The sequence below is a fragment of the Lactuca serriola genome, chromosome 6 (assembly GCF_051521515.1).
Source record: "Lactuca serriola cultivar US96UC23 chromosome 6, Lser_US96UC23_V15, whole genome shotgun sequence".
NCBI lineage: Eukaryota > Viridiplantae > Streptophyta > Magnoliopsida > Asterales > Asteraceae > Lactuca > Lactuca serriola.
In genome coordinates this window covers 139,044,211-139,056,530 of record NC_136413.1, presented here as the reverse complement: position 1 = coordinate 139,056,530, position 12,320 = coordinate 139,044,211, and the positions used below count along the sequence as shown (strand labels likewise).

The window sequence follows — 12,320 nt, the reverse complement described above, 5'->3', positions numbered from 1 at the left end:
CTTAGGATAGCCTGAGATTTGATATATATGCGATAGTTTGTGGGATATGGTTTAGTTTTGGGAAAAATTGGAGTTATCAGGTAGAGCATAGGGGAAAGGTACAGGTAGGTGTGGAAGGTAGTATTGGGCCCATACTACTGAAAACACAGGACCTGTACGCGAACCAATGTTAGATCTGACGAATTCAAGGAGGATGGGTGTGGAAAGATCCCTTATATGGAAATCCTTATCATTATGATTTATGACATTTCGGTTCAGCATGGTGGTGACACGATTTAGAGCAGGGAGTCAGGATTGTGATCTGGATATGGGGCTGGATCCGGCGACACTACTGATGTCATTGATGAGAGGTCGTGTGAGCTTATTGCAGCCGAGGTTATGAGGGGAATTCTTGACACTACCCCAGTCATTTTTGGGACAGTCAAGGAGGGCATGATGGAGATTATGGAAGAAGGGATCAGGGCATTTAGAGCCGAGATCGCTGCAGGACAGGTTTAGGCCCGAACACCCTCATTCTGGGATTTCAAGGCGTGTGGGGCGCCAGAGTTTTTCGGGGTCAGGGACCCCATTGTTAGCCAACACTGGGTGGTGGATATCAGGAACGCCCAGCACATGAGTTCTTTCCCAGATGCGGAAAATGTGGGCTCTGCTTCATGTATGTTGAGAGATAGAGTTTGAGACTAAGTGTGCGAGGTTACTAGCCAGGTGGGAGCAGTCGGGGTGGCTGAGATGACATAGGCCGAGTTTGTTCGACGATTTGACTTGGAGTTTGCACCACCTATCAAGGTGCAATGTCTAGTGAGGGAGTTTCATGACTTACAGCAGACCACCGAGACTGTGTCGGGGATCACCGCCAAGTTTTGGGAGTGACCATTGATGATTCCACAGTATGCTACAGATGAGGATATGACGCATACACGATATCATTCCATTCTGAGGGATGATATTAGCGAATCTGTGAGCTTTACAGGGTGCAAAACCTTGAATGAGATGGAGGAAAAGGCCCGTGAGCAGGAGATGGAGTTGGATTTCCACACGAAACGGAAGCCTGAGCAGGACCAGGAAGCAGTAGGTCAGGCTAAAAAGCCTAAGACCTCGGATTCATCTAGCAGGGGCCAGCAGGGTCGGGGACGGTGTGCCAAGTGCGGTAAGACGCACAGTGGAGACTGTTTGATGGGCGGATCGGGATGTTTCAGGTGTGGCCAGTAAGGCCACATGATCAAGGACTGCCCCAAGAAGGGCGTGATTTGTTTTCATTGCAACCAGACTGACCATAAGCGGGCTGATTGTCCGAGGTTATAGGGAGGGGGAGGAGCAGCGGCGGCGCCTACGCCTGTCACAATGAAGATTACTAATGGCCATCCTGCTAAGGCAGATGCTCCGGCGGTGAAGAGCTACACATTTCAGCTGACTATCGAGGAGGCTCGAGTAGCGCCAGACGTTGTGGCTGGTACATGTCCATTATTCTCTGTTCTTATTATTTGCATGACTTATTTGTACTTTATGCTTGTATAGGGACCTTTTTGGTCAATGGTTTGTCTGATCATGTCTTGTTTGATTCGGATGCTACCCGATCGTTCGTGTCACTTGCGCTTAGCAAGAAGTTATGGGACACACCAGGAACTTTGGATCCCCGCTCGAGGTAGAGATCGCAGATGACCGCACTGTTAGTGCAGCAAGGGTGTATTGGGATTGCGTCCTGAATGTGTTGAGCGAGAGGTTTTGTGTAGATCTAGTTCCGATATCGTTACAAGATCTAAAGGTGATTTTCGGGATGGACTGGTTGGGGGCCAACGGGTCCATGATTGATTGCGAGCGCCATCTGGTTAGGGTTCGAACCCCAAGTGGGGGAGAACTGGTTATTCATGGTGAGAGAGCCTCGTAGGGGCCAACTCTCTGTTTGGCTGCGAGGGCTAGAAGATTTCTGCAGCATGGTTGTACGAGATTTCTGGCTTATATCTCGAATACTAGGGTAGAGACCACGAAGGATGTGGGCAGTGTTCCAATTATACAGGACTTTCAGGATGTTTTCCCCGAAGAGTTACCAGGAGTGCCTCTGGAGAGGCAGGTGGAGTTTCGAATCGACTTTATGTCTGGTGCCGCTCCGATAGCAAAGGCACCATATCAGTTAGCACAACCTAAGATACAAGAGTTATCTACGCAGCTTCATGAGCTGCTAGACTGAGGGTTCATATGTCCGAGCAGTTTCCCGTGGGGAGCACCAATCCTTTTTGTGAAAAATAAGGATGTATCACATAGGATGTGCATCGATTATAAGGAACTGAACAAACTAACGGTGAAGAACCGTCATCTGTTGTCGAGGATCGATGATTTGTTTGATCAACTACAGGGTGCGTCTTGGTTTTCCAAGATTGATCTTCGGTCAGGGTACCATCAGATGAGGACATACCGAAGACGGATTTCAGGACTCGGTACGGGCATTATGAGTTTGTGGTGATACTATTTGGGCTCACCAATGCCCCAACAGCGTTTATGGATCTCATGAGCAGGGTGTGTAGACCGATGCTGGATCAGTCAGTGATCATTTTTATTGATGATATCCTGGTCTATTCTAAGACCATGGAGCAACATGAGCAGCATTTGAGGGAAGTATTGGAGACCCTAAGGGCAGATTAGCTTTATGCAAAGTTCTCGAAGTGTGAATTTTGGTTGCAAGAGGTACAATTTTTTGGGGCATGTCATCAATCAGGAGGGCATTTCGGTTGATCCAGCCAAGGTTGAGGCTGTGATGCGGTGGGAAGTACCGAAAAACGCATCATCGATTCGTAGCTTCTTGGGCTTAGTAGGCTATTATGAAAGATTTATCTAGGATTTCTCCAAGATTTTTGTGCCATTGACCCACTTGACCAAGAAGAATGTGACCTTTCGGTGGGGCACGGATCAGCAGACGACTTTTGAGACTCTGAGACGGAGGTTATGTGAAGCTTCGATCCTAGTACTACCTGAGGGGTTAGATGATTTGTGGTGTACTGTGACACATCGATTACAAGGTTAGGTGTGGTACTGATGCAGAGGGGGCACGTGATTGCTTACGCCTCGAGGCAGTTGAAGCCTCATGAGGCGAATTACCCCACTCATGACCTGGAATTAGGGGCCGTGGTGTTTGCCTTTAAGATTTGGAGGCACTATATGTATGGAGTGCGTTTCACTATTTATACCGATCACAAGAGTTTAAGGTATTTGATGGATCAACAGAACCTCAACATGCGACATAGGAGGTGGCTGGATGTGCTGAAGGATTATGATTGTGAGAACCTATACCATCCAGGGAAGGCCAACGTGGTGGCCGATGCGCTGAGCCGCAAGACAGCGGGGTCCCTGATTGGGAACATTTTTATGAGGATGATGGTGATTTCTCCTTTGTTAGATATGATCAAGGAGGCCCAGGTTGGGGGAGTAAAGAAAGAGAATTGGAAGATGGAGAAAATACAGGGACAATATCCTTTGTTTGTTAAGGATAGTCATGGCCTCTTGACATAGTGTGGCCAGGTGTGGGTACCGGTGACTGGGGGAGTGAGGCAGAGGATATTAGAGGAGGCACACAAGTCTAAGTTCTCTATACATCCAGGGGCTACAAAAATGTATAGGGACTTGAGACTGAGTTATTGGTGGCCCTTCATGAAGCGGGAGATCACCTGGTTCGTGGAGTGGTGCTTGACCTGCAGGAAGGTCAAGGCCGAACATCAGCGGCCTCTTGGCAAGGTACAACCACTACTCATTCCTATGTGGAAATGGGAAGAGATCATTATGGACTTCATCACAAAGTTACCTAGGATGGCGAGGGGTGTGGACGCAATATGTGTGATCATAGACAGACTGATGAAAAGTGTCCACTTCATTCCGATTTCCAAGAGTATATCCACGGAGAAGTTGGCGGATATTTATGTACGAGAGGTGGTGGCTAGACACGGGGTGCTAGTGTCGGTAGTTTCTGATAGGAATGTCTGGTTTACTTCCAGGTTCTGGAAGAAGTTCCACGAGGAACTGCACTTAGCTACATTTTAGCACGACATACCACCCCCAGACCGACTGCCAGAGCGAGAGGATGATCCAGACACTAGAGGACATGCTTCGAGCATGCTGAGTTTTCATACAATAACAGTTATCATGCTAGTATCGACTGAGCTCCATTCGAGATGTTATATGGTCGGAGGTGCAGGACCCCGATGTGTTGGGACGAGGTTAGGCATTGGGTCATGGGGAGCACTGAGGTAGTGCTCAAGACTACCAGACTGATTTAGCAGGTGCGCGTCCGGTTGCGGGTCACATAGAGCCGTCATAAAAGTTATGTTGACCGACGATGATCAGATCTCGAGTTTCAGGTGGGAGATTTTGTGTTGCTGAAGGTATCGCCATGGAAGGGAGTTATCAGGTTTCGGAAGAGGGGCAAGTTAGGGACTCGGTTCATAGGCTCGTTCAGGATCACGACCCGGGTGGGCAAGGTGGCATATCGCTTAGATCTACCAGAGGAGCTTAGCCAGATTCACAACACCTTCTACGTTTCTCAGCTCCGGAAGTGTGTCACTGACGAGTCCGCAGTCATTTCATTGGGCGATATTCAGGTGGATGAGAGCCTGAACTATTTCGAGAGGTCGATTACCATCTTAGATAGGAAGAGAAAGGGTCTTCAGAACAAGGAGGTGAAGCTGGTAAAGGTGCAATGGCAACACCGAAAAGGATCTGAATGGACTTGGAAGCCGGAGGAGGAGATGCGAGAGCATTACCCCGATCTATTTAAAGCAACTGACTCTGAGGACGAAGTCTAGTTCATGTGGGGGAGAGTTGTAACACTCCAAACCAGGTATGACTTTGAAACCCTTGAAGAAATTCCATTTTAGCATATTATTACCGTAAGTACGTTGGGCGTACTTATGAGTACGCTTAGGGTACTACGCACAGGTGATCGCGGAGGGGCAGCACATACACTGGCGTACCAGAAGTATGCTGGGTGTACGTGTCGGAGGTCCAAACCCTAATTTGCAGACTTGTAACTTATATAAACACCCTTAAATCATCTGAGCCTCACCCTCATCGGCCCCTATCACCTTTAAACATCTCTAAAAACCCTAATACCATTTGTGAGTGCATTTTGAGCTTTAAGAGTGCATTTGTGGCCCGTATAATGTTCATTCAAGAACAAGAGGTTGTCAAACAAGCTTGGAGTGGCCTTGGACTTCAAGAATCTACATATAGTCGACCTTGAGGAGCATCTGGAAGTATAAAGCTTGCACGTATCCATTTAAATCGCTAGATCTAGCTATGGTTTTCTAGTTTTGTCCCCTTTGTTGTTTTTGGATCTCCTTTGTGAGTTGAGCAACTCTAGAGGATGGAAATGACAGATTTGAGGTCCTTTGGTTCGTTTGCAACATAAAAATGGAGTCTTGGTGGGTGTTTTGACCTCATGCATGGGTTAAGAACCTTAAAAAGGTCTTAATGGGGGTGTTAGGAACATATGAGGCATGCAAAGGGATAAAGTTGCCAACTTTATGCCTTAGGTCGTCTTAATAAGCTTAGATCTGACTTTTGGACGTAAAAGAATTGAGTATTAAGTACTTAATTGAAAAACTGCAGAATCTGTTAGTACGTTGGGCGTAACCTAGTATACGCTGCGCGTAAGCCCCAGAGCCCCAATACGTTGCAAGTACCAGGGTGGTACGCTCCGCGTACGCATCACAGATGGGCTTGGATCTTTTTTGGGCCTTTGAACTGTTGGGCCTCATTTGGTTATTGGACTTGTTTACATTCTTAGAATAATGGGCCATTTTATCTGTTTTGGGCCATTAGTGTTATGGTAGGGCTTTATTGGGCCAAGAGGCCCATTAATGATTATGGATATGGACTTTGGGCCCATTAACAAAGAAAGGATATTTGGGCCTTTTTGGAGGGACTTGGGGTTTGGGTTTTCATTTGATTAAGTGAAGTCCTAACATTGATTAATATTATTATTCAACAAAGGAGGTTACGAACTGTTAGGAAAGCAGCTTTCGCATTCAGCAGATAGAGGTGAGTCTCCTCACCATACCATTGGGTCTAAGGCACCAAGGCCGACCCATTTCATGATATGTAGTGTACTAGCTGGAATGGTATTATTTGGCATGATAGTTGATATGAGCTAGGAAGTATGCTAGTAGTATATGTGGTATGTTTATATAGAAGACCATGGGAGAGCCCATAACACTTAGATGTAAGACCATGTGGAGAGCCCATGGCTTTCCTATCAAAGACCATGGGAGAGCCCATGTCACTTGGATGTAAGACCATGTGGAGTGCCCATGGCTTTCCTATTAAAGACCATGGGAGAGCCCATAACACTTAGGTGTAAGACTATGTGGGGAGCCCATGGCATCCTGGAGTAAGACCCTAGGGACGAGTCCACAGTATCCCTATCTGTGGTATGCATGGCTTATGTGATATGTATAGTTGTTTTAGCTAGTATGATATGTTGTATATGGCTTGTGTGTGGGTATGCTCTGGGGAACTTACTAAGCTTTCAGCTTACCGTTTGTGGATTTGTTTCAGGCACATCTGAGCCCAAGGGCAAGGGCAATGCGTGATGGCGTGGTGTGCACACTCTCTTTCACACACACACACACACACACACTCTCTTTCTCTCTCTCTCACTGATATGTTATGGGACACTGATGTTTTTAAATAAAGTTGTATTGAATGTGGATTTGAAAAAAATTGTTTTGGGATTTCATGGTTTATGCAAATATGTTTGACTAATTAAAAATGAAAATTTTCTTTTAAAAATTTGGGTCGTCACAGAGTCTCCGGTAATAGCCTGCTAAACCGATGAAACTTCGAATCTCAGATGGAGACTTCAGAACCTCCCATCTCATCACGACCTCCACTTTGGCCGGGTCGACCAAAATACCATTCTGGCTGACAAGGTTCCACAGAAACTGTACCTCGCGTAACTAGAACTCACATTTGGAGAACTTGGCGTACAAGCTCTCTTTCCTCAGAGTATCCAACATTTCTCGTAAGTGCTCATCGTGCTGCTCCTGCGTCTTGGAGTAAACCAAGATGTCATCGATGAAGACTGTCACAGACAGATCTAACATCGGTCTGCACACGCGGTTCATAAGGTCCATGAATGCGACATGAGCATTGGTGAGCCTAAAGGGAATCACCACGAACTCGCAATGACCATAGTGAGTCCAAAAAGCAGTCTTCTGTATATCCTCGTCTTTGACCCCCATCTGATGGTAGCCTGAACGCAAATCGATCTTGGAAAACCAAGATGCTCCTTGAAGCTGGTCGAAGAGATCGTCAATCCTCGGGTGTGGGTAACGGTTCTTCACCATCACCTTATTCAACTCCCGGTAATCTATGCACATCAGATGTGACCCATCATTCTTCTTCACAAATAAGATCAGGGCTCCCCAGGGTGAACTGCTCGGCCTGATAAATCCCTTGTCTAACAGCTCCTACAGTTGTGTAGAAAACTCTGCATCTCGGGAGGAGCCAACCGATATGGTGCATTGGCTATCAGAGCCGCACTTGGAACTATGTCGATCCTGAACTCCACCTGTCTCTCCGGAGTATTCCATGCAAATCCTATGGGAAAACATCCGGATACTCCCGCACCACTGACACATCATCGACGACCGCCTTACCCTTCTCCCGGGTATCCATAACATAAGCGACATAACTTACGCATCTCTGCTAGAGGTAGCGTCTAGCCATCGCTGCTGAACACATAGTCGGCCCACGTTGCGGCCTCTCGCCCTGAATCAGCAACTATTCCCCACCTGGGGTCCTGACACGTATCACTTGGGGTGAGACATGTATTGTAGAAGGGATAGTGAGGACGGTGGGGGTGGGGTGGCTGGTGTTAATTTTTATTTTTTTGTTTTTTAATATTAAAGTAATATTACAATTAAAAAAAATAAAAATAAATAAATTATAAAGGCATAAAAAATAATTTCAGATCTATAATGACAAAAATCAATAAAAGGATCTAAATTTGAATCACTAATATACTGGTAAACATTTTTTTAAGCAAAATTATATAATAATAGCAAATTACAAAATGAGATAGGAGAGACACTAGACTCTAGAGAACATATGTGTAAAAAGAGTATAGACACCCATCCATTGAGATTCGCCACGAAACTAACACGGGTGACCTTGTTAGTTGTTATAGAGTTTGACACACCCAAATGTTACAAGCATTAAAACCAAGCTTTATCTGCACATCGTTTTGGCCCATGCGCAGCTATCTCTTTTATTTTTAAATAAAAAAGATCAATGAAATCATCATAACTACGTTCTTATCTTATTTCATGGAAGAGGACGATTGAGATCGGTATCGATACACGTTTCCATTGAAAAGGGTAACAAATTAAGAAAGAGACAGAAGGAAGAGGGGACCAAATTTTGGACTTTCTGTTTGTTGCTTTCTTCCATGGGCGAATGTTGGAACCATAGGAAGCAACTAAATTCTCTCTTCTATAAACCCTTTTGATTTCTTCGGGACGACAGACAAACCCCATCGGAATCTGGGTTTTGTATTTTCTTGAAAAATGAGGAATGATAGTAATAGAACCAGTGGCGCCGCCGGTGGCGGTGGCGGTGGTGGTGGTGGTGGTGGTTGTGGCGGTGCGGTGTCGCCATTAGAGTGTGATGTTGGGTTGGGTTTGAACAGCGAACCGTCTTATCCTTGTAAAAAGATGAGCTTGATAAACATAAACCAGTATCGTCATCACGATTTTGGTGGTGTTTATGGTAACAATGGCAGCCAACAGTTCGTCCACCAGGGTAATCCCACTAACCAACTTGCATCTGGGATTTCTTTCAAATCGATTACAGGTTCTTAAATTAAAAAACTTTTTCTTGATATTGCTTGTGAATTTGTGATATCCTTTACATTGCATACACTTTGTTACAGATGGAGTTGTCGGAGCTTCTGGGAAAGTGCTTTTTACAGCGACACAGTGGCAAGAGCTCGAGAGGCAGACACTAATCTACAAGTACATAATGGCTTCCATTCCTATTCCTCCGCAGCTCCTCCTACCTTCATCCACTCAGTCCAACAGTACATTTTCTTTCTTTCTCTTACATAATAGTAACTCATTCCTTATGCACTCCAACTGTTTGTTTAAATGCTCAGAATAAAAAAAAAGTTAAAAACTACGATTTGGGATTATTAATAGGGACGAGTACGGGAATAAGATTCTCAAACGGGTCGGATCCAGAGCCATGGAGGTGTAGAAGAACAGATGGAAAAAAATGGAGGTGTGCAAAGGATGTGGGTCCCAACCAGAAGTACTGCGAACGCCATGCCCACAAAACCAGATCACGTTCAAGAAAGCCTGTGGATACAACTCATAATCCCACTGCAACTTCATCAAATCAGCAAACCAGGTGAGTTTTATACTTTAATTACAAGTATAAAATAAAATAATATGAAATGGGTTTTCTCTTGTTTGTTTTGATTTTGGTGTACATTTTATGAAGGTGTCATGAATGGTTTATAAAGAGTAGTGAGACACCCTTGTCTCAATCTAAAAGGGATGATTGTTCACTTAGTTTATCAATGCAATCTAGTGGGAATGTGAATGGAAATGGAGTTGAGTTTGGGGATCAAGAGAGTTTTCAAATGGCTTTTAGAATGTTGGAGGGTGAGGGAGGAGAGTGTGGGGATGGGTTTAGATCAAACCACCAATGGCTGAACCAGGCGGCTTGGGAGGGTTCGAACCAGGGTTCGAACCCTTCGATGCCTGGTGGGCCATTGGGTGAAGCCTTGTGTCTAGGAATGAGTGGTGTGGATCATATGGGTCCAAATGTAGCATCTTCTTATGGGTCTTATGAAGGGAGTGATGATCGAAGTTGGTTTCTTTAGGTTAAACCTAATCGATGTTGGATATTTCGGAGTCCAATTTTTACGTGTTTTGTTGTTGTTGTTGTTGGGATATGTTTTGATACTTAGATTCGGATAATGTAATGGTAAATCGACTACTATGGATTAGTGTTGATATATCAAAATCAAATGACTACAAAGTGAACTCATGTTGTGCCACTAGAGATACAAATGTTGGAATTTTAAGTTATTTGTAATGGTTTTCTTACTTGATTTTATACGACTTCATGATATGATGGATACTTATTTATATATGTGGGGAATTCAATCTTGAAAGAGGTTGAAGATATAATGCTATGACATTTTTTTGAATCATTGTCTAATGGTATATGAAATTATGATGGGGAAATTAAGCAATTGATTTTGATTGCAAAATGTTGTATGTGTATTACATCATCCATATTGGTAATGTTGTTTGTATTGTAATTATATCGCATCAATTTTTGCAATTGATTCTTACATCATGTGTTTCTAACACTTTTTAAAAAATAAACTCCATTAACACATCAAAAAAAAATATTATTATTTGATCATTATTGTGTCTCTTGCAAATACCAAGAAAGATTCAATTGAAATCGACCTCATAGATCCCTTTGAAATGGTAAAAGCCTTGCAAAGAAATACTATATGGGTCCATCTTAATTAGCCTTATATACTTATTTTGGTGGTGAACGTATGTATTTGTATCTGTCTTACCTTATATACGACTCAATCTCTGTGTCATAGACAATTTCAGTGTGTATGACTCAATCTCTGTGTCTATGTCTATGGTGTGTCTCTATTTGTCTCCATGTCTTCGTGTTTGTGTTTGTGGCAACCGGTATGAGTGTTTGTTTAGATGGATGTTTTATTCAATCAAGTGAATCCGAATTGATTTTGACTTTAAAAAACATGGATCCGAATGGTCTAAACTAAATTCAAATCCGATCCGATCCGATCCATTTACAATTTGATTAGATCGGTTTTTATAGTTCGGTTTTCAAAAACCAAAACATTTTAAAACGACATATAATTATAATATTACTCAATTTAATTTTACACAGGAAACAAAAACAAATTATTTAGTTGTGATTTGAAATTTATAAACAACTACTAATAACTAATAAGGTATATTATAGTTAAATATTTTATAGATAGAAAACTTTTGAGATAAAATGCATATTAATGTTTTTTTATCGGATGAAACGTTTAGAACCTATTTGAAAAAATAAATTATAAAATTAATAAATAAGTATAGATATGAATTAAAAATAAATAAGTAATAAATGTTTATTCGGTTTTTTTAGACTATTCGGTTCTTATTTTATAAATCAATCCAAAATCCAAAATAATAATTCGTTTTTGTTGAAAACCAATCCAAAATCCGAATATCCAAACCAAATAGACCAATCCAAAATGTCCAATTTGATAATTCGGTTTATCCAAATAGTGAACAAGTCTAGCAACCAGAAGGAGTATAGATGGACTGTGGTGGAAATCACCTCATCACCCGCTATAATAAAACGGGTGAATTCCATTTAAGCTTTAAGCTCCACATTCGTTTGCTTTATCTTGGTGTGTGGTCGACGCCCATCTTGAAATTTAATGTTACGGTATATTCCATTTGATACAAAAATAATAATAACGTTTACAAAATGAACCTATGTCACATTGATAATCCTAAGTATGTCCTCGTATAAGTCTTTTCAATGGTGTCCATGTTCACACCATGTTCACATTCTGTGTATCATACTTCAATCTTCTTTGTACGAAACTACGAATCAATGTCGGTAAAAAGAAAATGCCTCCAATATCTATACCTAACAATTTATTCATTAAAAAAGTTAAGTATTTAAAATAATATATATACTAAAAAATTTACAATATAATTTTAAACATACCTTAAAAGGAAACATCAATTCCTAGACATTTGTGCATCTACTCGTAAGTGCCTTGACCTTAAAAAAGTTAAGTATTTTAGTGGTTTGCCACATTATTATTTAGAAGGTGTAGTTTATAGCTTATTAGCTTATAATGGTAAGAGAAAGTAGTTTTTGTAAAAATGTTTGGATTAAAAATAAACAGTAAGCTCTAATCAAGGGGGGATGCTTACTAAAATTAGTTTATCCCCACCGTAATAAGCTGATTTTTAGTGTTCTCTATCCAAACACTTAAACTTAGCTTATAATGGTAGGAATAATGTTGTAAAACTCGCCGAGTTGGCCGATTACTCCTCCGAATACTTGCTACTCGGCCTTTTGCCGAGGTGAATTACAGAATCCCGAGTACTCCCCGTTCGGCCCCTTACTAAACTGAGCAATGTTGTAAAACTCGGTCAACTCGGTGATTAATATGTATAATATACTTAATGATTTATTATTTAACATACACACATGTGATTATTACTACATATATATATATATATATATATATATATATATATATATATATA

At 42.2% G+C, this 12,320-nt stretch overlaps 1 protein-coding gene across 2 annotated transcripts; it reads left to right on the top strand.

Moving 5' to 3' along the window:
* The first annotated feature begins 8,190 nt into the window (after positions 1 to 8,190).
* Positions 8,191 to 10,107, top strand: LOC145056952 (uncharacterized). Of its 2 annotated transcripts, none has more exons than XM_079004694.1 (4): positions 8,191 to 8,787; positions 8,918 to 9,064; positions 9,183 to 9,393; positions 9,487 to 10,107. In XM_079004694.1, exons 1-4 carry the CDS (start codon positions 8,553 to 8,555, stop codon positions 9,869 to 9,871), a joined length of 978 nt encoding a protein of 325 aa, XP_078860820.1. In that variant the 5' UTR covers positions 8,191 to 8,552; the 3' UTR covers positions 9,872 to 10,107. The 2 variants fall into 2 exon arrangements, with proteins under 2 accessions (XP_078860820.1, XP_078860819.1); XM_079004693.1 differs by having other exon boundaries at positions 8,198 to 8,838.
* The last annotated feature ends 2,213 nt before the right edge of the window (positions 10,108 to 12,320 follow it).